The following is a 27,552-nucleotide window of genomic DNA, read 5'->3' as shown; positions in this document are numbered from 1 at the left end:
GGTTCTCCTATAAATATCTGAACATTTCTCATATCATAAAAACTGATGTTAGGGCATCTATCGTTCATAGTGTTTCTGTATACTTCAACATAGTTGTGGCTAGGAAACTCTACTGAATAATGCATCGTTGTTCAGTAGTTTCAGGATATTTTTCATATTCTCTATCTTCACTGTTTAGATTTTGTTCCTTGTCTGTTGTTGAAATGGGCGATAAATGATGGATTACTTCTTGCAGGATAGCCTTGGTCTCACTAGCAGGCAGATTACTAAAGTAGTATTGAGGTGCTAGCTCCACAAATCTGATAAGAAAACAGAATAAACAAGGGAAAGGACATATACATATATATATTTTTCCTATAGCTATTTTCTGACTCATGCAAAGATAGTAGAAACATCATGATGCATTAAATACAGAGCTGCACACCTGGAGTCTAAGATTACTTGCAAAGCAAACATTCCTATCAAAGTGTAGATAAACTTGACTCACCTAAGATTGTTGTAAATTAATATGTTCCACCTGTCCTTGGAGAGTTGTAGTTGGTTTCCAGGTGTTGCAGATCACCTAATAAATACCTGGATTTGAGCATATTCCAAGCAAGTTTTGCTTGGATCTTTTGTACATACCCTATTGAAATTCAAGGAATTTTGTACAAGGGTACAATTCTTACTGATTTAAAACGGATCTAGCAGAGGAAGGGTTTCCTGCTGCTATGTGTGTTGTAACCTTTTAAATAAGTCCAAAGTAGTCAATATTTTGATGCATTAAATACTTAGACTGCATAAGTCATTTGTGATACTTTAGCAGCCTAAGGGAAAAAGAAAAACCTATTGCTTAATCTATGAAAGCATCCCTTCCTAGTCAGCTAGAGGCATAAGAACAGCCCCACTGGATCAGGCCATAGGCCCATCTAGTCCAGCTTCCTGTATCTCACAGCGGCCCACCAAATGCCCCAGGGAGCACACCAGATAACAAGAGACCTCATCCTGGTGCCCTCCCTTGCATCTGGCATTCTGACTTAACCCATTTCTAAAATTTCTAAAAGGCAATTGTTACTTGTCACAGATAGAAGTCTGGAAAATCCACAGGTCTGGTATACTGATAAAGCATAAAATTAAAATAAGTAGGGTGCAAGCAGAGGTGTGAAATTAGTAGTTTAAACATTAGGTTCTGGAAGCGGGAGTATTAGTAAGCAAATACTCCCAACTTCAGGGAAAAAAACTATGGATTTTTGTTCTACTTTGGTCTTACTGCTGTGTATTAGTTCCACGCGTCAAAACTACAGCAGATACTTGCCTATAAGGCGATCTAAGGCGATCTCGCAGATACAGCGATAGAAGGTTTTTGAGCCAAAATCATGAAATTTTCTATGACTCGCAGATAAGTCGAGTGTTAAACTTAGGGGGTGTCTGACTATAGTTTTGTCTGATTTTACCAGAGGCTAGATCCTGAAAAATAACCTTCCAGTAATTGTAACCTTAGAACTGTACAGTCTCTATTGAAAATTTAGTAAAAGATTCTATTAACTTTTTAAATTATGGTCTTCAGAACCTTTTTGTAAACACTATCAGAGTAAGTGCACTGTAAACAACATACCAATAGAACCATTAATCAAATCCTTCTTTAAGGTACCTAGTGTGTTAAGCCAGAGGCTCTACATATAACATGCAACATATAACATAACTGGTAGTGTGCAATTCAATTCACAGCAGAGAGACAAGCAACAAGGAATTGTTGCTACCACAGGGCTACCCATGCCTGCAAAAGTCTTTAAAAAAAAAAATAGTTCTGGTTTTGTCGTGAAACTAGCCCACTTTTTTTTTTTTTTTTTAAGACTTGCAGGTCTAGGGAGCCAACTGCAGCTCAGTGTCCCTCCTATCCCTGGTAGCAGCACAATCCTGGGGATTGTGTTGCTGCCTTCCGCCCTTAAGGGGCAGGGACAAGTGCTTCCCTGGCTGGTGGGCTGTGACTCACCAGTTTGGGAACCACTGCTCTAGTTCCAAAAGCTTCTACTAATAAATAGTGCTCAAAGTTAGAAATACAGGCCACAATCCACCAGGAATCTCTTACAGAAGCCCAAATGAACAGTTAGATTCGTTGAGTCTGGACCAACACTATAAGACTGCAGTCCTATACACATTTTCCTGGAACTGAGCCCCACTGAACATAATAGGACTTCTGAATAGACATGCATCAGATTGTGCTGTAATTCTACAAAATCAGCTTTTGAAATGAAGACATTCATGCAACAGCATTAATTTACGACTCCCAAATCATTCCAACAAAGTTTACAGAAAAGATGTTTCTGTTGGATTGTGCCCTTCAACCAAAATTTTGAAACAGAAAAGTAAATCTCTATATCTCTTACTCACAGGTCAGGTGATATTGCTGAGATGATTTCTATTGTATTGCTTTCCATTATGCTAAATTTGTGGAAGACAACCCACTCTGGGAACCTCCTGGTGTTGTAGTAGATTGATAAAGGGTGAAGCTGAGCTACTTGACGATGGGTCAACATTAAGTAGTTCCCAGAGCCATCCACATCACGTGCAATCTAGAATGTGAACATTTATCTGTATGTAAATATGTTGTTCATGTGGACTTCACCAGTTACATACCTTCAAACTTGAATTTAGTTATCTACTAAATAACAGAAAAGTTATGCTTTTAAAGGCCATACTTTATTTTTAATAAGTTAGCAACATTAATTGGAGTGGGAGATTATTCCTGTCTGACCTATACAACTGAAACAAATATATATTTTTCATAAGGCACTCAGTTCCTGTTGAGAAAAGTAGCATATACATTTTAAAGAAATAAACTATATAGAAATTGTCAAAATAGAAATATAGAAGCAACACATGCTGATTTTAGGTGCAAATTGAAGCCACATCTTTGATTAAATTGTGGTCTATAATGTTGCTACATTTAGACTATACCATCCAATATCTTTCCTTACTTGCATAAAGTAACCAGATAAGAGTGCTTTCTTTATCCTAAGCACATTTTCTTTCAGTCCAAAAGCAGGTGTTGAAACTGGGAGCTCAGTTTGTCTCATAATGTCCTCCAATTCAGCTCTGATAGCTTCTGCCATTCTTAGTGCAGAGCAGTTGAGAAAATAGTCTTGACACCATTTTTCAATGTCATAGTCTAATGGGTGAAAAAATATATAATTATGGTATTTTACTATAAGATCATATTAGAGCAGGGGTGCCCAAACTCCAGCCCTGGGGCCACATGTGGCCCTCGAGGCCTCTCAATGCGGCCCTCAGGGAGCCCCCAGTCTCCAATAAGTCTCTGGTCCTCTGGAGATTTGCTGGAGCCCACACTGGCCTGACGCAACTGCTCTCAGTATGAAGGCGACTGTTTGACCTCTTGCATGAGCTGTGGGATGAGGGCTTCCTCCACTGCTTGCTGTTTCACATCTGTGATGCAGTAGCAGCAGCAAAGGAAAGGCCAGCCTTGCTTTGTGCAAGGCCTTTTATAGGCCTTGAGCTATTGCAAGACCTTCATTCATTCATATAAGTTCCACCTCTAGTATATTAATTTATGTAAATTATGTAAATTTATTCAAATTTTAAATGTACATTCTTTTTTTTCCCAGCCCCTGACACAGCGTCAGAGAGATGATGTGGCTCTCCTGCCAAAAACTTTGGACACCCCTGTATTAGAGGCATTTACCGTGTCACTATGTAGAAAAACTCTGATTAAGGGCCCAATCCTGAAGGTGTGTTATGTCACCAGAACAAGCATGCTAGCGGTATAGCGCACTTTCCAGCTGTTGCTGGGCTGGTTGCTGATGCAAGCAGTGAGTGGCCAGTTCTGTGTAGCAGCAGACACTGGGTGCCAGCGGCCCCATGTAGGATCATGCAGGAGGGAGGTGAGAAGGGGGTGGAATGGAGAGGTTGATGGATTAGACCTGAGAAGGGGACAGGTTCAACAGCAGCAGCACCTGTGAAATTCCAAGCCCCTTCCCACCCAATCCAAATCCTAACCCCAGGCGTGGTCCACCTTCATGGGTCCATATGGGCTTGTGCACCATTTCTTTTATTATTCATAATGTTGGCAGTTTATTTTTTCTAAACTGGTTTGATCGCTTTGAAAACCAGTCTATAAACTGAGTTAAACCCAGAAATAAGAAGTTTTGTTCTTGGTACTATTCAAGCAGTAAGAGCAGAAAGAACTGATCACAAGCATGTTATCATGAACCTTAAAAGTATAATTAAAATATTGAATACACACTTACACTGGCTTGTGGAGTTTGTACTAGCTTCTTTATAAGCCTTGTACACATTGATAAGAGTAAAATGATCTCCTGCAGGATGCAAGAATTTTTGCCGGCAAGCCATGGTAATCTCTGTTTCCTGCGAAGGATTTAAAAAGCAGCTAGGAGCTTGCATTGAATAGGGAAGAAAGAAAACAAGCAACAATTAAGACAAAAATGTGCTATATGCACAAGGTATGCAATGCAATCTTCTTTTTTTGTGAAAACATGTCAAAAATATAGTCTTTTTGCTCCTGGTTCATGCTGTAGTAATCTCCCACCATCATTACATCAACCTTTTCAGGACTTCCATTTTCATCACACCCTGGCCCTCTCACGCTTCTCTCATTTCCTGGGCAGTGCACCACTGTACCACAAATCCCTATGCTAGCTTCCTGCTGGCTTCCAGATACAGCCCAAAGTACTTATCCTCACTGTTAACCTCTCAATGGCCTTGCTCCGCCTATCTTTCTGCTGTCATCGCCTAAGAGGTTCATAACTTTTGCTTGCCCAGCTTCACCATCCTCACTGACAATATGACTGCTCCCAACCCATTTGTCACTGGGGTGAAAATAACATTTTAGTTATGGAGTAGTCCATCTCTGGACTCACCTGGGGATCCATGCTGGTTTCAGCAGTTGTGGGAGCCGACAGTTGTCAGTCTGCTACTGCTTGAAGCTGATTCCTTGAAGCCTTTGTCAGCCTTGACTGAGCTTAGTTTATTCTACTGAGAGCCCTTGTGAGTTCTGAGGATCCATCCAGCCCACACGCAGCCTGACCCACAGATATGGCAGCCAGCCCACAAAGATGAGCACAGCTGGCCAGTTCCCACCACACTAGGCAAGAGAGCAGAGAAAGCCATGCAGCTGTGTCTATCTAGGCACATGAATGAGCTAAAGCAAGAAAGGAGCCTTTTTACAACCTTAGGGGGCTGGGAATGGAAAGAAGGAATATGGAAGGGGTGAGAGTCCAGAGAGGGGCAAAGAAACTAAACAAGGAAGGCATGACCTGGAATGAGGTATCGAGATGGGAGCTGCCTGAACATCTGTGGCTGGAGACTGCAAGATAAGAGCCTGCTGCTCAAAGCCCAAGAAGGGAACCAGCTGACCAGTGAAGGCACAAGGGTGGCAGATACTCTGTGGTCAAGTTAGAAAACTTCTGCTGAAGAGGGTCCTATTTGGGGCAGCTGGCAGTGTTATCAAGATGTCAGTGGGGCAGGGTCCCAGGTCATGGTGAGATGAGTGCACTGAACCCTTCCCTGCATGCACTAAACACCCAGTGCGCTAGCAGGGAAAGGGGCATGTCCTGCAGCTTAATTTAATTACATTTCCTCTATCACCTGGGCATCATCAGGTGCAGATTAATCAAAAATCAGTCTCTAGTTGGCTGATAACACTAAGCTCTTGGTATGTAAACTGAACTTCAACAAAACTATGGACCTGGGTGGGTGGTTCAAGTGCTTCAGAAAATACCTGTTACCATGGCAGCAATGGTGAGCATTTCCTCTACACAGTCAAATTCACAGGAAGCTAAAATAGACTTTGACAGCTGTGGATTCACAGGAAACTCTGACATTATTATTCCAAATTCTGAAAGGTTTCCATCATTGTCCAAGGCAGCCAAATAATCCAGATCTTCCAAAGCCTGCATGAGATTTTCAGGAGCTGGAATGAATAGAAATAAATGCTTAATGTAAGTAACATTAGTTGGTCAGGGAAATACCAATGTAAACTGATAAGTGGAAGATCCTCAAAAGCATCTCTTGTACAAGAGAAGATAGCTTTCGAGTGATTCCCTCCTCTTTTCATGTCTTCTACCATCACACGTGATATGAGTTTATATGAGTGCCTATTAAATATAGAAAAGAACTAAAATGTGCTGAGACAATTTTTTTTCACATTTTGCCATTTTTAAGGTTACGGATTTGAACCAACTAGTGCCACCTGCTTAGGGTCAGTTGATAAAGTGTTTTTGTCTGCTAGATGAGCAAAGATTGAAGAATGACATTTTAGAACTAATTGGCAATCGGAATAAATCATCCAAAAGGTGTCTAAGAACTCAAACATGTATTTGTTGATCTTTTAAATAAAACAGTGCAATATTATACACGTTTACTAGAAGTAAGTCCCACTGTGTTCAGTGGGGCTTATTCCCAGATAACTGTATACAGTGGTTCTCAAACTTTTAGCACTGGGACCCACTTCTTAGAATGAGAATCTGTCGAAACCTACCAGCAATGATGTCATGACGAAGCAGGACAATTTTTAACAATCCTAGGCTGCAATCCTACCCACACTTACCCAGGAGTAAGTCCCATTTACTGTCTTTGTTGAAAGCATATACATAGTAGCCTGTTCAAAGTACAGACCTCTAACACTTCCCCAAATGCAGACAACATACAATGGTAGCATCAAGTCTAATATATTAAAAATAAAATATTGAAATGAATGGGGACCCACCTGAAATGGGCTCACAACCCACCTAGTGACTCCCGACCCACAGTTTGAGAAACACTGGTGTATAAGATTGCAGCCTAGCAGCTCAATCCTAACCTCTTTTTTACAACAGAGGAACAGTGTCCTGCTGTCTTAAGGGGCCTTTCGTTGGTGTGCAGCATGTACTGCGGCCGGGCTAGACTAAGCAGCTGCTGCAAAGCAGGATCAGAGCTGCACTGCCATGGATGGGACCCAGGCTGGTTAGTTGGTGCAGGCAGCATTTTGTGAACAGGGAGGATGGGGGACAGCAGAAGGTGGGAAGCGGGCTGGAAGGGGTAGATCTCAGCAGCAAGTATAGATGCCAGATTCCATCCCCTGGAACTGTGCTTCCTTACTCTCCTCAGACTTCTGCCAGCTATGAAGCATGTATAGGTCAAAGAGACCCCTAGGGCCTGGACCATCAAGAGAACAAAGTACCCTTACCTCAAGGAGACCTTCTGATTGGCACCCCCACCATAGTATGCAGCGCATCCCTCCATGGCATGTCTACATCATGCAAACTCACAGAAGATAGGATTGGGGCATTTGCCACTTATCAACACAATCAGACCTCTTACCAAACAAAAAATAAAAATAAATATTGCCCCAATAACTGGGCAAAGAGACACCTTTTAGTGTCCTCTTACATTTAATAGGGGGAGAGCAACTATCCCTCTTCACCCCAGCATGGCATTTTTTCCAGTGACTGTTGCTGGGGTTTCTTCAGCATCTTTCTTTAGACTGTGAGCATCTTGGGGACAGGGAATCATTTAATAATTTGTTTTGCATTCTAAACCGCTTTGCAAGCTACTTCTTGTTGAAAACTGGTATATAAATATTCTTAATAATAATAACAACAATGACAAATACTAATAAATGCTGCAGACTCCCAGAAAAATGACAGATATTTGCTTCATTTGTATCCCAGAAAAATTAGAGACAGGTACTACTCAGGTTAGAATGACTGAGAATACAAAACAAACCTTACTGCAGAAGAAGCAGTATGGTTTCCATGAAGCAGTGGTTCCCAACCTTTAGGAGCTTGCGGACCACTGAGGCACAAATTGGAATTGTCTTGGAACCGTACGTGGCTGTGGGTGGTCTGGTCTCCACCCTCTCTGGTGGTCCATCTCCCACTTCCCTCCCACTTCCTCTTACTTACCTGAGTTTGTTGTGCAACCACCCTCCTCTGATCTGCTTCTGCTTGAAGGGAACATGAATAGTGTCTGCTGGGAAACGAGCATGTGTCGCTCCTGTTCATCGGAAACTAAACAGTGTGGAGGAAGAAGTCTGCATGCCTCGCTTCTGGTATGTACAGGAAAGGGAAGGGGGGACCTCCAGATTGCTTCTCCCTATCTTTTTGGTGCTTTGTAAGCATCAGGTGGGCAGAAAGAAGTGATTTGAAGCTGTAGCAGCTCCCCCCCCCCACTTCTTTCTAAGAAAGAAGTCTTGCTACTCAGCAAGTTGGAAGAGGATCAGAGCCCTCACTGGAGAAGCAGGCTGGAGGGGGTGACACAGGCTCATTCATTTGCTACCTCTCCAAGGGTGCCCAAGAGTGCTGCTCCACAGGACCATTTCAGGTGGCTTCATGGCAAGGCCCACCCTGCAGTCACATGCACACAGACAGACTCAACTAAATGAATGTAAGACTCAAACTTTGCCTTCTGTCTCCAGCTGCAGTATTCTTTCAAACAGTGCCACGTGTGAGCTTGCCGCTGTTGTTACATGTGAGCTTGCTGCTGTTATTTCCATTCTTTTTTGTCCAAGTGGATCCCTTCTATCTTCCTTGCAAAACACTAGTTTCTCATACTGGCATGTTGCATACTGTGTTATTAGCATGCTTTGTACGGAGCCATTGATCCCACACGAGGGCTTGAATGCACACTCACTTGGGAGACTTGAATTCAATGAGGCTAACGTTCAACAAATGAACATGCAAAGAGTTGGGCTGCACACTGGATCTGAGGACTGTTGCCCAACAGAATGTGGTTTGGGGGAAATTAATTTAAAATATGCAGCAAAGATTCCATGTGTTTATCTAAAGAACTGGATTATATTATTAGAATTCAGATCTCTGCCTGTACATCATGAAGAAGAGAGAACATTTATTAACCAGTCTGCAAGGTTTAATGCGATAAAAGATGAGTCCTTGAGAAAGTCAAAGCATCGACAAAGAAAACAGGCTGGACACTTGGAGAAGAAAAAAAAGTTTGAGAGTTTTATCACTGAGCCATGAAATGAAAAGTAACAGCTGATGAATGGGAGAAACCAAGAGTTGGTGACAGAAAAGAGGGACGCAAGATTTACAGGTGGGGAGCATGGATGGCTACTGAGTCTTCAAAGTAATTACCAGGGAATCATGGCCAACTAATTCTATAAATCAATAAAGCAGTTTGTATTGTGAGCTGAATATATGGCTATTGTCCTTAGAAGCATCTGGCTCTGCAGCCAATTTTAGTCCCTGGGGAGTCTTGCTGCTTTGCATTTTTATATTTCTGAGTTGGCTGCTTCGAGACGAAGGAACAGGAATGACTTGGCTTTTGCATCTGTATTATAACAAAAAAGTACTTGGTTGTTTTATTATATTAGAAAGGGCAAGTTAATAAATGCAGATTATACAGGTGAAGGAACAGTAATAAAATAAAAGAAAACCTTGAATAGCATTTTTAGATATTAGTCTGCATTTGCAGGCACAAATGCAGCCAATAAAAAAGTCATTGTAAAAATGGCAAAGGTTCACTAGGGAATTCTTTATGGTATTGTGCCGTTTTAAATAAAACTCATAAACTTCCACGTTTAATTCTGAAAAGCTTTTCTTTAAAGGGACAGGGACATGCAGTGCTTTATAAAGAAGTTTTTTAACACTTTACAGTGTCATTTTTTATTACAGTTAGCTTGCCAAGATCACTGTTACTGGGAGCCAAGTGTTACCTATATTGAATGTGCCTAAGTGAATCTTCAGTTAGATTTCACTTAGTAGATAGTTGTGTTGAATCTGCTGTTCTGTTGTAGCTATTAGCTTTACATACTGTGTTTATGACCCAACAGAATGCCAGGTTATGAACCCAGACTTGAGCATATGTGGGTTGCTTGTGAGATTTCCGGCAAATATCTTGCAGTGTTACACCAAGAGAAAAACTGCATCCAGTGCTTTGTGCAAGCAAGTGCTATGAAACAATGAAAAGGGAAAAACCATGGAACATTTTGGATGACTACATCATTTTTTCCCCATTGTATATAAGTACTGTATACACTTTTATACCTTATAAAATGGAGCTCCTCTGACATATTTTTGCTAATCATATTTTGGGCACAATCCTAACCCCTTATGTCAGAGCTTTCCAGCACTGACGTAAGGGCAATGCAGCTCTGACGTAAGGGAACAAACATTCTCTTACTTTGAGGAGGCCTCCATGAGTGACCGCCAACTGCAGGATGCAGCACATGTCTCATTGGCACCACTATGCCAGTGCTGCAAAGTACTGAAATAAGGGGTAAGGATTGCGCCCTTTCTTAAGCAGTGCACTAGATTTTCTGTAAAAATTAGGATGTAAAGAAGTAAAAAATGATTTTTTTAAAACCCTGACAGTCAAAATATGAGAGTCTCTTCAATTAGAACTAGATGTTACAAGAGCTTCCACTTCATATCACTGGCTGTTAGGGAATGCACACATGTCACATATTGTGCTGTGATAAGAACATAAGAACATAAGAACAGCCCCACTGGATCAGGCCATAGGCCCATCTAGTCCAGCTTCCTGTATCTCACAGCGGCCCACCAAATGCCCCAGGGAGCACACCAGATAACAAGAGACCTCATCCTGGTGCCCTCCCCTGCATCTGGTATTCTGACATAACCCATTTCTAAAATCAGGAGGTTGCGCATACACATCATGGCTTGTACCCCATAATGGATTTTTCCTCCAGAAACTTGTCCAATCCCCTTTTAAAGGCGTCTAGGCTAGACGCCAGCACCACATCCTGTGGCAAGGAGTTCCACAGACCAACCACACGCTGAGTAAAGAAATATTTTCTTTTGTCTGTCCTAACCCGCACAACACTCAATTTTAGTGGATGTCCCCTGGTTCTGGTATTATGTGAGAGTGTAAAGAGCATCTTCCTATCCACTCTGTCCATTCCCTGCATAATTTTGTATGTCTCAATCATGTCCCCCCTCAAGCGTCTCTTTTCTAGGCTGAAGAGGCCCAAACGTCGTAGCCTTTCCTCATAAGGAAGGTGCCCCAGCCCCGTAATCATCTTAGTTGCTCTCTTTTGCACCTTTTGTGTAATGTGATATATTAAACATTACCAAGAAGAGAGGAGAAAGAGTCAATAGGCAACTAGCTTGTAGCTCATGCCTAGTTCCACCCTCAATATTCCACCCACGTTTTCATTTAAATCAGTTTGATTTCACAGAAGTCACAGGAACCATCACAGGAGCTAACTCAACCTGATCTTACAGGTTGATTCTTGGTATTCACAAGGATTCTTTTCCCAGAACTCACTTGGATGGCAAACACATTAAAGCAAATCCATTTAAAAAATAGTCCCTTTGCGAGATAATTTAAAAACAGCCTTGTTGACCTCTGTGATGTAAGACAGAGTCTTTAGGCAGACAATCAATCAGTTTCTCTCCAGAGCTTAGAAAGGCTTCACTCTGAGTCAGTGATCCCTCCCTTCACCCACAGCACAGAGCTGCAAAGAATGCAAAGTGATTATCACTCTTTCACATGCTAAGGGGGAAGGGAGGGGGTCGCTTGCCTTGGAGTGAAACTGTTCTAAGTGCCTGGAGAGAGAATGATTGATGGATTGTCCGCCAGCTGCCCTCTCTCACATTAAGGAAACTATTGTAAAATGCTTTATTGTAAGGGTCCTTCTCATCGCGTTGAGATAAAACAGTGGATGAAAAAATCTGTGGATAATTAAGTTATACCTGTATAACACAGTGGAAGTACAGCCACTCAAAAAATATGGTGGTATAGTCAGTAATCCTTTATACTGTCATGTAAATTAGAACTATAAAACTGCTTCAAGAGTTAACGGCTTGCTTAACACCACCTTAAAAACTAATAATCTGGAAATGCAGCTTTTAAAGTAAAGGAAGATGAGCCTGGAAGAGGTATGCATCCTCCCTCCTCCCCTTGTGCACTCAGAATAACTAATTACATCCTGGGTTTTGGTAAATTCTAGTTTGCCATTATAGCTGAATTTACAAACCATGGTTTGTACTTGGTCAGCAAACCAAAATCAACAACTTGGATCAAAAACTGGTATACAGGGCAAGTGCAAGTCAATTCCAGCCTTCATCAGAGCATACGCTAAGAAAACTGTGTGCTTTTACTATACGAGTCCAGTGGCCTGTAGCTTGGGACACACTTTAACTTCTTGACATTAATGCTGCAGGATAAATGGCTGGCCTAAAAGCATTTTTCCAAGACTAGTGCCACAAGGTACTACTTTTCTACTCCATTCCATGCATAGGAAATTTGTACAGTACAGCACAATCCTTTAACACCTGATAATCATACTGCTTTGAATGTTGTGCTACTTGGTGTAAGTATAGCATCCCACTACCTTCAAACTGAGGCTGGTCACTGCTCCAGGGTTGAGGAGCGCCAGCATGTAAGTGCTTTATGGCACTTTCATGACACTCAGCACTGGTGGTGTGAGCGTACCACCAACACTGAGGCCCATAGGATTGGACTCTAAATTCAGTTGAAATTTTTCCCAGGGAAATGTGTATAGAATTGCAGCCTGCACTGCCAAAGGTCACAATTGAGCTTCATAGGTTAGTGGTGATGTAGTCTGGCTTGTGCATATGCAAGCCCAACACTCAGTTCAGCTTGTTCTCAAAGAATTCCTTGGTATTTCCTTTTAAAACTTTTAACTTGGAATAAATTGGCCAAAAACTGCAGTCTAAAATGTTGGATATAGCCTAAAAGGGGGTATATTATGTGTGTACACTCACCAAGACTTACTAAGTATGAGCCACAAAATCAGGGTCACAAGTCTAATAACACAAACTGTAATTGAGATAAACATTTCATCTCAGTCCAGCAATCTCTTACAAGAAGGGGACTTCAATCAGCACACAATCACTCACCCCTCTACATACACAAAGACTTCCCCAACAATTTCAATGGATCTAATACAACATTGTATCACCCTTTTGTACCACAAAGCCTATTGTCAAGTACACAATATATGTACCAAAAGTTAAAATTGCTACTGAGAAGGGTGTGTATCATTAATAAATTATGAACTGGCCCTAACCCAGAAATCAAAATGGAGAGTATGGAGTACTGTTACACAAGGCTATGAGAGGTTGTAATAAATTAATCATGCTGAGAGTCAGCATTATGCAAAATTAAAATGAACTACAATGGAAACTGCAATGGAAAGGTATAATGGTAATTATAATAGTTTTCTAAAATGGCATTGTAGAGCAATCTGATCAGAAGAAAGGGTGATCTCTGAAAAATTCAGGCACTGAGCTGAAATTTAGGACAATAATGTATACTTTCTTCCAAGGGAAAGGAGATGACCATCCTTTGGATGTTAAAAGCTTTCTTCCCCCAAATCATTGTTCTACAAAGATGTTAATCAGATGATCTACAGTCCTGTACCCCGCTGCAGACACTTAAGCTGCAATCCTATCCATGCTTACCTGGGAGTAAGCACCATTGACTATAATGTGACTTACTTCTGAGTAGACATGCATAGGGTTGGGCTGCCTGTCCCTCTGGGGTTAATAGGTCATTAAAACCACACAGAGTATTGCAGTCCATGAACTAAGAGCATGCTACCAAGATGAATTTATATTTAATGATGAGAACTGGTGATACTATATTTCACTACTGTCACTTTTGACCCTAAATTCCACCCCTTATTTATTTATTTATTTAAATATGATTTTATCATTCCAGTTGACTCAATTGTGTTTACTGGGGAAAAGTAATAGAGACTCCTGAAACTAAATTTTGCCCATTTGTTGTTTAGCTGTGTCTCCTCAAGCAATGAAATAAGTATAGTTCACTCTTAGGGAGAAAAGAACATCTGAAAAAAATCTAATTGGAGATGGGCAGTCAAGAGAGACCCCTTAGTACTTTGCATGGCAGTTAAAAGTCCTGCAAAAAACAGTGGTTGCAAGGAAAATGATCATAAAATCAATGCAGCTAATACTATTCAGTTTGACCTTGCTTTACTCTTCGGATGATTTGATTCCATTTGGAAGTAAACACACGAAATCCACCTTTAAATTATCCTAGCCAAAAAAAGGAAAGCAAACACAAAGCTTACTGAAAGCCATGCCAGAAGCGATGACTTGAATGACAATGTCGAGAGGCAATTCTATCCAAGGGGAAAAAATAAGCAGAGCTCTTCACCATGTTTTGAAAGCAACCTCTTCTGTTTCAATAAGGTTAAACAATAGAGAGAAATGCAATAACTCTGGGACTCCAAAGGAAAATGCTAAAGGGGTACTTGCTGAAGTTTTAAAAAGGTAATTTATTAATTGGAATTGCTCTATCTTGTTAAAATCCAGGCATCAAGATTTGTGGAAGTGCAGATCTCATTAGTGTTTTATATGGCATTTCCATTAAATAAATGGTTGGCAACCTTCAGACTCAAAAGACTACGGTATAAGCCTACAGCACCTGGTATTTCCAGGCGGTCTCCCATCCAAGTACTAACTAGCCCTGACCCTGCTTAGTTTCCGAGATGAGGCACCTGCAGGGTAAGAGTTGCTGCTTCATTAAATAAATAATTGGCTGCAATTACAGGTTACCTTTAGTGATTGTTATTCCACTAGAAGAGAAAGTGCTTAGTAAAGGATAAAAAGATATACCTGTTAACCTGAGAGCATCTCAACAAATAAGACCAGCCAAGTCTCATAATCCTGACAGTGGTTACATATATGATCACTGTTGCTGAACAGTCAGATTATCTGAGAGTTCAATCTCTGGTTTATCCAGTCAAAAGAATCTTAGGAAGCAAATCTGAGAAGGAATTCTGACTGAGAGAGTCACTGCTAATCAGAATAAGCAGTAGCCTGGGCCCTTGAGTTATAGGCGGCTGTATCAGTGCTTTCACACAAGCACAGTATGATGATGATGATGATTTTAAATATCACATTTCAGCAAAAGTTCACAAAGCGATTTACAGAGAAAATCAAATAAGTATATGGTTCCTTGTCACAAAATGGGTCACAATCTAAAAAGATGCAGAAGAAACAGCAGTAAACAGCCACCAGAAAAGATACTGCACTGAGAGACCATTACTCTCCCCCTGCTAAATATAAGACCAAAGCCACTGAAAAGCCACTCTTTCTGCAGTTAGCAAGGGTGCATCCTTTGTGTTGCTTTTGCACAGGAGCAACAGCTGGACCAGCAAGAGCCAGCAATTTCAAGGTACATACATTCAGATTTATTATCACTAAGTAGTTCAACTTAAAAGAAGCATTTGCAGCGACCCTGGATAGGTAATGTCTATAATTTTGTATTACCTGGCCTATCTATGAAGTCACAGTGGCCTAGGCCTGCTATGTCCATCCTTTTCAGAAAAAGAACCATGCCGGTCAGGCTGGATTCCTGTATTTTGGGTGATGGAACTGGTTTCATTTCCTTGTGTGTAAATTCTTCAGGGTAGAGACAGAAACATTTGCCTGCCAAAGAATTCAATAATCGTTTCACTTTACATATTATCTTGTGATCATCATGATTGCTTAACACAGACAAATATTTCTTACCTGAGGAAGACATGCCCAGAATTTGCTTATGCATCTCAGCTTGGCTTTTGCTAATGGGCTGTATCACAGCAGTGTCTGCTCTGATTCGGGGATTGTATACCTTGCAGTGTGAAAAGAAACAGGAAGGTGGTTAAAAAAATAAATAAGATGGAGTAACCATCACTGGTGTTTTGCTTGAAAGGTTCTCCCCCCAACTGTATTTCATAAAATGCTTGGCTGCAAATTCATTTTCTTTCCACAATATTTATTATTGTTTCATTTCTCTTGAAATGGAAAACTGAAAGCACTTTGATAAATTGACTGAAACGCTGCTTGTTCCTGTCAAGATTGTTGTAGTTTGGCTGAAAAGAGCACTGTCATCTCTGAGAGGAACTCCTTTCAGTCAAACAAATAAGGCATGATCCAGCCCACCACAGGTGCTGCACCTGCATATAGAATATTCCCACAGGGTCAATAGAAAGCTGGTCCACCTCCCTACACAGAAGGCATACTAGTAGGCAGAATTAGGGGCTGTTTGGGTGAGTGAGAGAGGTCCATACACTCCTTCCATATACCTACCTAGCTCTCCTTCTTACCATTGTACACATCACTTATGTTCTGGAGCAGGAGTTATTTGTACTGAGTGACAGTATGAGGAAAAGGGAGGCAACAACAATCCTCCTATTCACTTTGATGACCTCCACTGCTGCCGGCACACAAAGTTCATGTAGTCACATGAGCAGTGAGATGTGGAAGAAAGCCCCTACTGAACTATGATATGATCCACATTCAGGTGCTGCACCTGAATCACGCCCATGGTATATCCCATTTACAGGAAAGGTTGGTAAGAGAATTGTTTTTCTTTTTTCTAAAAGTACAGAATCACAACATTGTCATATAATGTTCTGCTTCATCTAAGCTTTGGTCAACACCAGTATTTGTTACACAAGCATACATCCATACCAAGATTTTAAAAGTGTTCAGATACGCATTGAAAACACTCCTACCCCCAGCTACACACATGTATCTAGGAAGTCCCCCTACCTGTCCCTCATATTGTTCCAGTCAACTACATTGCTGCAAAACCCCTGTTGCCTCCCCTCACCATCTCCTTCACCTCTCCCTCTAGGCCAGGGGTGTCCAAACATTTTGGCAGGAGGGCCACATCATCTCTCTGAAACTGTGTCGGGGGCCAGGGGAAAAAAAGAATTAATTTACAATTTAAAATTTGAATAAATTTACATAAATGAATATATTAGAGATGGAACTTGTGTGAATGAATGAAGGTCTTGTAGTAGCTCAAGGCCTATAAAAGGCCTTGCACAAAGCAAGGCCAGCCTTTCCTTCGCTGCCACTGCTGCGTCACAGACGTGAAACAGCAATTAATGGAGGGAGCCCTTGTCCCACAGCTCAAGTGAGAGGTCGAACAGTCGTTCTCTTGCCGAGAGGTCTGCACGGGCTCCAGCAAGTCTTTGGAGGGCCAGAGGCTCATTGGAGACTGAGGGCTCCCTGAGGGCCTGATTGGAAGCCCCCGAGGGCCGCAAGTGGCTCCCGGGCCGGGGTTTGGGCACCCCTGCTCTAGGCCAATGGGAGGAGGTGGAGTGATCTGCCACCAATTCACACTACATTTTTTAAGGGAGGGAGGGAGAAGTGGAAATAGTTCTTCAAAATTTATGTCTCAGGCCATCCAAAACCTGAGCCTAGGGCTGAAAACCTGAGATCTGGCAGCCGAGGTGGAGAGCCTGAGATGCTCCTTGAAAACCTCAAAGATATGACCACTTGATTCCTAGGTAAGCACACATCAGTAGACAGTAAGGTAGCACACTTTGGAATTCAACAAGCTGAACACAACCTACTGGTCAGAAATGACTGTCCAGCCACCAGCTCAGTAAAGCTCCTTTTGTTGTCTCCCAGAAAAGGCAAAAGTGGGAAAGAAGGATAAAGTCAAGAACAGGTTCCAGAATGTGGCTTGGAGAACGTGGCTTTTGCAGGCTTGGTATAAGAGGACTTCGCTGTCTGGCCATTGAACTTGGCAAAGGGAGACACAAATACCTTGTGGACACTTCTTCCTCCCTTCCTTCACTAGCAGGTTTAGTCACAGGGCTTGTGGGAATCCTTACAGTAGCCTACCTGTTGAGTAGGAAAATTTAGTGTTGTGCAGCTACTAAAATTTTTCTTAATTCTGTCTATGAGTTGCACGTAGTGACGAGTTTAAAAAATCTAGAATCATTGAGTTACTTTAGATTTTCCTATTCATTTACTACTTAGTGTGAGTGATGCGACAGCCATATATGGGGTGAATCATCCTTGGGGGTGCCCACTGGTTCCCAGCACATGCCTTGTCAGGCCTGACCACCGTCACTACCCATTGCAAGCAGTGTCTAATCACAGCAAATTAAGATGTTAGGTTACCTCTCTTCTCTCTATCCCAACATCTATAAGGAAGGACACAGTTTTACTCCAGACCAAAGATCCCCCAAAGCTTGTGGTGAGCTGCACTTTCCTTCTATAATTTTTGCAAGGCTTTTCTTCATTTGGCTTGAGGATTCTCTCTCTTCCACTGGGGTAGAGAGGAACAGGGATCAATTCACCAAGCTCAGGATTTAACTTAGGTCCCTCTTGTTGAATAATCTGGTAGGCTTTTCCAATTTCCTATAAGCAGTGAAGGAGACATTTTTCATGAACATTACAACAGCCACAATGTTCCATTTCTGAATTTATTCTCTTTTTTCAAAATGCATTTTATTTCTATGTTAAGATATAACGGCAAAATTATAACAGACATAATGCTGATTAAATTGGTAACTGTAGCAGAAAACGATACATAGAAACCTTGTACATTGTAATGTGATAATTATGTTTCCTGAGGAATTTATTTAAGCCTAGGAAGAGGCTTTCTTCTTGCCACCCATCCCCACTCTCCAAGATGCAATCGTCTGAACATATTTATGCCATTTGACAGTCTATCATAGTTACACCAATCTCTCAGATGGACACTCTAATATCCATAACAATACATTAACAAACCACTGGAGCAGTAATACTGAAAAATTATAATACCGCCTCTAGATTTTCCATATCAGAGTGCTCCACACACTGTGCCCAGAAATAGTAGGAATTAATTTGGAACAATCTCTATCTAGTTAACTTTGAAAATTGCTATTATGTTCTTAGCCTAGTTAGAATTTAAAGTATAAAAATGCCATAAACCATGTATGAAAGTAACTAATTTTTCTTTATCACGATTATAATAATTGAACATATAGGGGAATTGTAAATTTTTTTATACTATTCTTCTCAGTGGCAGATGACTTTGGGGGTAATGAAAATCAATACAATGCTAAAGAAACCATTAATTGAAAATTAAGTTTGAGAATTTAAAGGCATAGAAATGCCAAAATTCTCTGAATATAAATAAGTTTTAAAGTCTACATTAAATTACGTCATTATTCTTCCTCTTGCCCATAAAAATTGCTTCTTGGAAGATATATGGAAATATGTACAATGTGATCTAAAATGTACTTCTTTCCTCTCCTGGGTCTAAAGAATCTCATCTGCATAGTGTTCAGTTTCACCCAATGCCTTCTAATGGTAAAGCAACATACAGTTGGGGCCTCGGTATCCATGTGGGATCCATTCTCGGATCCCCCTTAGAAACAGAAAACCATGGATATCAAAATCTGCTGTTTCAGTCCCTTTAAAGCCTTTAAAGCAGGGGTGTCAAACATAAGGCCCGGGGGCCAGATGTGGCCCGCGAAAAGCTTTTTATCTGGCCCTCAGGCTCTCAGCTTCTGAGCAGTGCTGAGGTGTTACTGCTGAAAGGGCAGTCCACTTGAAAATTGAACTGTCCCTTATCTTGAAATATGATCAAGATTTGCATGTTTTCTGTCATTTGCAGCTAAGTCAGAAAAAGTGTTTATTTTTGGTTAAGACCTGTTTAATGACATCACTTCCTGTCTAATGACATCACTTTTGGCCCTCAGCAGACATAATGAATGCTTTTCCGCTCTCTGTATGAAACAAGTTTGACATCCCTGCTTCAAAGCATTAGGAGGCCCGGGGCTTCCCTGGACCTCCCAATGCCTTATAAGGCATTACAAACTTCACTTCTGGTTTCCCTCAAAGGAAACTGGAAGTAGCTTTCTTTGGCCTTTTCGGCCATTCTGAAGTCTGCAGAGGATGTGGATGTGCGCAGCTTTTGTGGTCTTGAGAAAGCCCTCTGGAGGCAACCAGAGCACAGCTGTGGTTGCCTTCGGAGGGTTCAGGTGGGGACATGTCTGGCTCAATGAGGGTCCAGCAGACCCTCCTTGTACCGTGAGCTTCCTTGTACCGTGTTTTTACTTCTTAAAGAGACAGTACATATTTGTTGGATTTAAGGGAGCTTCAACAACACATAATTTTGGCTTTATGTGCCAACCTCAAAACATAACTCTCACGTAAGATGTGGGCCAACTGTACCTTCATGTTTAATTGCAAGATCACCTTGGCTTTGGTTTCAAGCCACTATCTGGGAGCTAAATGGCAGCCCTATGTAAAATAAGTTTCTAGATCCTCCAGAAAGTAGGTTGCTTCCATTTCCCCAAGCGCAATGCATGCTTTTTAGATTGACCATATTTCAGAATTCATATGTCAGAATGGAAGAACAAACATGTAGATATCTATATAATAAACTACTTACTTGCTCACAGGTCAGAAAGATCACAATATCACCTCTCTCTTTAGAGTTATGAATTTCAAAGAGCAGCCGTAAAGCAGCCACAAAATGATCTTCTGGAATACCACAAGTATACACAATTTCCATCTGGTATTTGCTTTCTATTGTTATAAGAGACATAGTGCCATAGTATGCCTGAAGTTTGCTGGACATTTGAGGAGATGTAACTACAATTAGCTTAAGCTCTGGCCTTAATGTCAAAACACCCTTAAGAAGTCCAAGCAGTACATCTGTTGAAACAGATCTCTCATGCACATCATCTAAAATGATGATTCCATAATTGCTCAGATAGGGATTGGACATCATTTCTCTTTGTAGCATGGCATCTGTGCTATATCTGTAAATATGCAAAACAAAGGAAGATTATTATTCAAAACTAAATTTTGGTAATATCATAGGTTGGAATACGCAACATAGAGCCTTGAGACTACAAGTTACCTGCTTTACCTGTTGAAACATTTTCTTCAGAATGATTGACTAATGCCCCAGTCCTATTGGAATTTCCTATTGGAAATTAGTATATGGCAGTGGATCTAGCTGTAAGTCCTAATGAGGTACCACAAAAGGTGCACTGCTGTCTTATGCTACGGGACCACTGGCACACAGGTGCATGTAAGCTCATCCAGGCCATGTGGGAGCAGGTAAAGTAGCTTTAAAAGGTAACTTGAATATCAATAGAAAAGCGTAAGGAAAGTTATTAAAAAGGTGATACGGGGGGGGGCATAGCCATGGATCCTGTATCCATGGTTTCACTTAACCATGGTTGTGGGAGGCCCCTGTGCCCCACCACATCCTCAGTAGGTGAGGAAAGTTGCACTCACCTCACTTCCAGCGGCTCTTCTGGGCCCTGCAGAGGCTGTGCACATCCACCCGTGGCCTCCGCAGGGCTCAGAAAGGTCATTTATGCCAAAAAAAGGCACTTTTGGTTTTTTCATAAAACAGGAAGTGATATTTTTATGCCTTTAAAAAGCATTAGGAGGACCAGGGAAGCCCTCTGGGGCACACCTGTATATTCCTAAACTTCAATGAAAACATTTTTCAGGAAACAACTACTTTACATAACATAGTAAATTGTTCATAAACTTTGAGGTCCTGAAAACTGTACAGATACTTCCTAGTCTAATTAATCATAATATGGTGGATCTATAGAAATGTATATTTATCATTTTAGAAATGATATATTTTAGAATATGATATTAGAAATGTCATATTTTAGAAAATGAAGTTTGATTTGTTAGAGAGCAATTAATTTCAAACTAACGTACAGGCGCCCCCAATATTGCCTGATCTAGTATCAGGTGTCCACCCAGAAACGCAGATCTAGTATCTGCAGTTTCAATAATCTGAACAGCTGTTGGTCAGGTAAAGGGGAAGTGGGAAGTAGGAAGAAGTGCATGCGCGCTAACCACTAGACACTACTCCCCTTGGTCAGCTGGCCTTTCCACAGGAATCTGTTTCTCTGACAGGTGCTCATTAAAATGGATGTTGTAAGAGATTTTATAGATGGAGATTTTATTCATTATTTTACTGATTTTTTAAAACACTTTCTTGAGTTCAGAACAAAAAAAAATTCTAAAATGTAAGAAAAATATACACCAACTATTGATATTCTTCATGTTCATGTCTTGGGAAAGGGATTCAGATCCTAGCTGGCAACTGTTCATTATGAACAAGAATTGAAATGTCTACCATTATGATGGGCTAAAATGTGTATGGAGGAAAGGAAGACGAATTGCGGGAACACCCAGTAGATATTTATTTTTATCTATCTAAATGGAAATACTGGAAGATCAAGCCTGCTCCTATATGTATATAGTCCTACCACTTCATCTGCATATATAGGGTAATTCATTAGACTCGAATGTGATGCTAGAATATGATCAAATCTAGGAAGCTAGATTTTTGTACTTTTAGTTTTTAGATCCAGGTAATGTCTATATATGTTAGAGGAACTTGATACAAATCCACAAACCTCAGGATTGTTTCACTGTTACAGCAGCTCTCATATGGGACCGTGTAACCCACTTCATGACCAATATTGACGTCCATTTCATCAGCTACTCGTAATGCCAACCACACTGCTGTTTGTTTATGTGTTTGTGTGCATACAATTGCTCCATGTTGAAAATGAGCAGAAAGAGAATATTCAGCACACCACTGAGGAACCTTTAATGTCAAACAAACAAACAAATGTGGAATGAATCCACCAACAAAATGAGCATACAAACTGGTATTTTTAGTGCTGGTTATAAGAGGTCTCCCAAGGGAGCTTCTGTTGTTTGCTCGCTGTCTGGCTACTAGCAATTGAATAGTTCAATAAAAGGAAATTATCTGCTTGGATAAATGTCAAGACCCTGAGTCAGTTAAGTGGTCAAACATGAAGTGAAAGACAGTTCTGGGAATTTCTTGTCCTGAGTCACATTAGACCAAATCTATTAGAGAAGTGACAGGGATAGTGCCCAGGGAGAAGAGGACACCAACCCTATCATTCTTGAACATTTTGGTTGTTTGCTTAGTTTAACAGTGTTAGAGAAATTTCAGGCCAGGGTTAGGTCAGCTCTCCCTCTATGCTTCCTACTACTAGGCTACCCAGTAGCCCTAGCCATGCTCAGTCATTTTACACTCATTAAAAAATGACCATCTGTCAAGAAGAAGCCAACAGTCAGCATTAATATTTATGTGAAGCAGTTGAGTTATACATGTTCATAGTGCCAACTTTGGTACTTATAGAGGAATTCCATGATTATTTTACATCTTCTGGTCTGTGGGTTGAGCAGAAGAATGACTCATACTACCATGGAAATGGGGTGAAGTAAATCCTATTACTGCCTCCCAAGAGGGAGATTAACACAGAGTGAATTTTTAAATAATAATGTAGTGATTTCCTATCATAAGTGATTGTACAAACTCATTCATCATTGCACCACCTTCTTTTCTTTCATGACACAAACCCAACTCTGACTTCTGCTAGTCTAATGGCCCAATCCTATTTGGCCTTTATGCTACCAGAACTCTTGTTTTGGTAGTGTAAGGCTTTTTACAGTTGTTGCATAATGTGACAAGCTATTTGACATGGCCACTGCTGCAAGCCGCAAGCAACCTGGTCCATGTGTGGACCAGGGATGCCCTCTGGTTCCAGTAAGTTAGCTCAGGGGGTGGGAAGGGGGCAGGGAGGAGGGTAGATCAGGGCCAGGAAGGGGGCAGTATCTGAGACAGCAGCACATGCTGATATCCTATCCCTCTTTCCAGCGTGGAAACCTCGACCCACATTCTATATGCGTTTTCCTAGAAGTAAGCTTCACTAAACACAATAGGACTTTCTTCTGAGCAGAAATGCATAGGAGTGCACAGTAAATTGGGTTGTTTTTTTTTTGCCCAAGTGTTTAGTATATTCTTTGATGCCGTTATGTTTGTGTTGTATCAGCAAGGCATTTTTGTTGTTTTTATTGTTACTTCTACAGCTTTGGGATTACTGTACCTTTACTATCTTAATTTTTTTAAAGAGATTTTTAAAGTACTGAATTGTTTTATATTTTTTTTTCATAGTAAGCAATGTTAAACATTCTTGGATAACAACTTGGAAGGAGGCAGAAACAGAATGAACAATGACCAATTCCAAAACACAAAGGTAGATATTAAGGGTCTTTAGGGGCTGGCTAGGTAGGCCCTGAGAAACTTGTGGACTCTTGATCAGGGTCTATCCTGACCAGGGCTTTTTTTCTAATAGAACGCACTGGAACGGCATTCTGGCACCTTTTAGATAGGACTACAATCTACTGCCTGCAGCAATCAAGACCAGGCAGGACTACAAGGAGAGAGGAGAGGCGCGTGATCTGCCCTGCAATGCTCTCCCCAGGAGGTACTCACAATTCCATGGAGGGCGGTGCTTCTCATGGACACGCCCATTCCCACACTAACTGGTCAACCAGTTGCCACTGTGAACTAGCCAGCAAAACCGACCTGCTACTAGTGTGCAAAGCTTTAGCAGCAGGTTGATATGGAGAAATCCAGCTGCTGAAGCTTACCCTGCAGATAAACACCACTGGAATAAGAGCTGGTGGAAAAGTTGGCAGTCTAATCCCAAGGGAACTCAGGCTACAATCCTGTCCACACTTCCCTGGGAGTAAGCCCCATTTAATATAATGGGACTTCCTTCTGAGTAGTCATGCATAGGCTTGGGCTCTCAGGCTACAATCCTATCCACACGTTCCTGAGAGTAAGCCCCATTGGCTATAATGGGACTTATTTCTGAGTATACATGCATGGGATAAATAAATAAAAGATTAATAAGTTGTGAGTCCCTGCACCTTTTTTTTTTTTTTTTTTTTTTACAAAAAAAGCACTGATCCTGACTGACCTCTTATGTTGGCCCTGGAGGTAATTCATGTGTAATATCTAGTTTGGATCTAATGTGATTGAACCCAGAAACATAGCTAGGTCATTTGACACCCGGGGCCCATAAATTTTTGTCACCCCATATGACTTAATTAATTAGTAATTATTAATTAATTATTAATTATATTTTTAATTAATTAATTCACTTTTTATACCACCCTTCCTCTAAGCAGCTCGGCGTGGTGTACATGGTTCCTCCCCTTCTTTTGTCCTCACAACAACCCTGTGAGGTAGGTGAGACAGAGATAGAAATAGTCATGACACGGAATGAATAATAATAATGGCCAGAAAAATAAATGCAGTGAATCTTTCCCCACAAGCAATGGATGAAATTCTGCATCAAATGGCATATAACATGATGGTATTATTCCTAAAAGCCACAATTTCCAGAATTTTGGTCACTAGGGTGTCACCCCCCCTCCCCGATGTCTCATTGGCCTGTTTGGAGTTAAGGCAGTGGTTCTCAAACTTTTAACACTGGGACCCACTTTTTAGAATGACAGTCTGTCCAGGAACCACTGGAAGTGATGTCATGGCTGGAAGTGACATCATCAAACAAAATAAAATAATTATAATTAAATTAAAGAAAAACAGATAAATAAGGAGAAGCCAGTCCTGTTTCACCAACTGAATTTTCTCTGTAGCCTGCCTGCAATAACACCCCCCCACACACACAGATAAAGTAGTGAGATTTTCAGCCCTCCCCAGTGCCCACCTTACCAGCTCAAGCCTCTGGTTTATTCTTTTGGGGGGGGGGGTGCTGCCTGCAATAACACCCCCCCCACAAATAAATCAGTGAGATTTTCAGCCCTCCCCAGTGCCCACATTACCAACTCAAGCCTCTGGTTTATTCTTTTGGGGGGGAGGGTGCTGCCTGCAATAACACCCCACACACACACAAATAAAGCAGTGAGATTTTCAGCCCTCCCCTCTGCCTACCTTACCAGCTCAAGACTGTTTTATTCTTTTTGGGGGGGGGGTTGGTGCCTGCAATAACCCCCCCCCACACACACACACAAATAAATCAGTGAGATTTTCAGCCCTCCCCAGTGCCCACCTTACCAGCTCAAGCCTCTGGTTTATTCTTGGGGGGGGGGGCTGCATTCTGGAACATCTGTTGAGTTCCACTTTCATTAGATGGGGACCATGTAGCTAGCCTTGCATTCCTCTTTGCCTGACTTGACCAGGAGTCAAGACACATTTGCTTACTTGAGAGTAAACGCGACCCTGTGGTTTACTTTCGCTTTCCATAGGGCTCAATACATTTGTCTGCTTGGAGGGAGGGACTTCTTTCTTGGGTGTTTTTTTGGAGGCTGCTTTCATTGGATAGGAACCATTTTGGTGTCATTGGATTCCTCTCAGCCTGCCCTTTCCGACAAAGTATGGCAAGTTTGCCTACTCACGAGTGTATGGGAACCACAGAAGATCTGTCACAGAAAAGACTTTGGAGGTGACTGGGGTGCAGCTCCAATAGCCTCTGGAGGCTTCAGGTTGAACCTCAACATAGGTCTAGGGACTTGCATCTAGCTCAACATAGGTCTGGGGGACTTGCATTGAGTTGGATCCCTGGATAGCTAATCCACAGATACAGAGACCCTGCCTGTAGTCAGAATTAATGCCTTGTGAATGTAATGGAGAGTTAAATACTAATAAAAGTAATAACCACTCCCATCCCATTCCTCAAATGCTATTGTAATTAATTTTGAGCCACCTGAGACTTTGGTTACTTTCCAGTTTGCCAGTCTTGGCAAATGGTATTGGCAAATCTCCAGAGGCTCAAAAAACCCACCCCATGTCAACAAGAGAGAGTCTTCCATAAGTAGCAATGTGCAAGACCATAGAATCATATTCCTAAAACATTAGGTGAAGTTTTGTATCTCTACTTTCAACAATAAAATATTTTATACCATGACTTTCATCAACACTATACAATTGTACATGTTTTTTGCAACTGCAGATTTTTAAACTGCAATGCACTGAACTTAACAAATAGACACCAAGTAATAAGATACCTCTGCAGAAAAAAAGTAAGATATTGAAGTCCAAAATGAAATTTGTGAACAAGATTTACTCTAGAGTTTCCAAAATAATGAGAATCTGAACCTGATGGAAGCATCTGAACAACATACTTCTGGTCAACATAATAAAAAATAACTGTAAAAAGAAAGCTTAGTAATTAGATTTTAACATTGTTCCTGTTTTCAAAAGCCAGAACAGATTAGCTGTTATAAAAATATATGTGCAAATATTCAGCATTTAATTCTAGTTCATACCATCTTGAAAGTCCTCTGGAACAAATACCCACCTGGGAGCTCTTGCCAGTTTTGGCATTCCCTGAAACAATCACTACCTGATGTTGCTGCAGATTTTCCATGAAAGCATATTTCACTCTCCAGACAGGAAGTTCCTCTCTTTTTCTGAGCAGTTCATAATAACGGGAAGAGAAGGGCAGTCTGTCAAAAGGATTAATCTCCAAATCTTCTGCATAACCCACTATCCTTTCCTCGTCCATTTCTTCCTCATCAGTAGAGGCAAATAATTCTGAAAAGCCCTGCTTCTCGGAGGAAAAGGCTAAGCAGTCCATGTCTTTCCGTCATGTACGACTCCCCACAGTGAAGTACTAGGATTGGAACTTTTGTGAAAACCTCTCCATTAATCGATCCTTCAAGTCTAGAAAGTAGAAATCTTTTTAAAAAAGAAGAAATCCATAAACATCTGGTTCAGAAATCATACTTCCCAAATGCTCAGTTCAAAAATTCAACAAAGTTTCAGTCTTTTGTTTCCACTTTGTCTTCTGTTTGTCACCTCTGAGGGCCTTGAGGGCGATTGGTCAGAAAATATATTTGAGAAAAGTGTAACAACCAAACATCCACATTTCAAATGAGTCACCCAAGGAGATACAGTTCAGCAGACACCAATTACTTTCTGCATATTAAATTAATGGACTGTTTCTTCAAACTAGTCCATTAATAACAAGTTGGT

General features: G+C 41.1%; 1 protein-coding gene across 1 annotated transcript; it reads right to left on the bottom strand.

Moving 5' to 3' along the window:
• Positions 1 to 109: 109 nt before the first annotated feature.
• Positions 110 to 27,154, bottom strand: DHX32 (DEAH-box helicase 32 (putative)). The gene is made up of 11 exons (XM_066621440.1): positions 26,876 to 27,154; positions 22,148 to 22,341; positions 20,140 to 20,512; positions 17,874 to 18,113; positions 15,483 to 15,582; positions 15,240 to 15,398; positions 5,735 to 5,926; positions 4,245 to 4,391; positions 2,958 to 3,148; positions 2,371 to 2,552; positions 110 to 299 (listed from the first exon to the last, which is right to left on the bottom strand). The coding sequence occupies exons 1-11, from the start codon at positions 27,152 to 27,154 to the stop codon at positions 110 to 112; spliced, it is 2,247 nt and encodes a 748-aa protein (XP_066477537.1).
• Between the last annotated feature and the right edge of the window lie 398 nt (positions 27,155 to 27,552).

The sequence above is a fragment of the Tiliqua scincoides genome, chromosome 3, assembly GCF_035046505.1.
Source record: "Tiliqua scincoides isolate rTilSci1 chromosome 3, rTilSci1.hap2, whole genome shotgun sequence".
NCBI lineage: Eukaryota > Metazoa > Chordata > Lepidosauria > Squamata > Scincidae > Tiliqua > Tiliqua scincoides.
Note: the sequence above shows the minus strand (reverse complement) of the source record. Positions and strands in the feature narration are given on the sequence as shown.

Excerpts from the sequence above, each read along its gene's own strand:
- DHX32 (XM_066621440.1), bottom strand. The coding sequence starts at position 27,154 with ATGGACTGCTTAGCCTTTTCCTCCGAGAAGCAGGGCTTTTCAGAATTA. Across the intron at positions 15,399-15,482 it reads TCTGGGCATGTCTTCCTCAG|GCAAATGTTTCTGTCTCTAC; the intron begins GTAAGAAATATT and ends ATTCTTTGGCAG. Across the intron at positions 5,927-15,239 it reads TGACTTCATAGATAGGCCAG|CTCCTGAAAATCTCATGCAG; the intron begins GTAATACAAAAT and ends TATTCATTCCAG.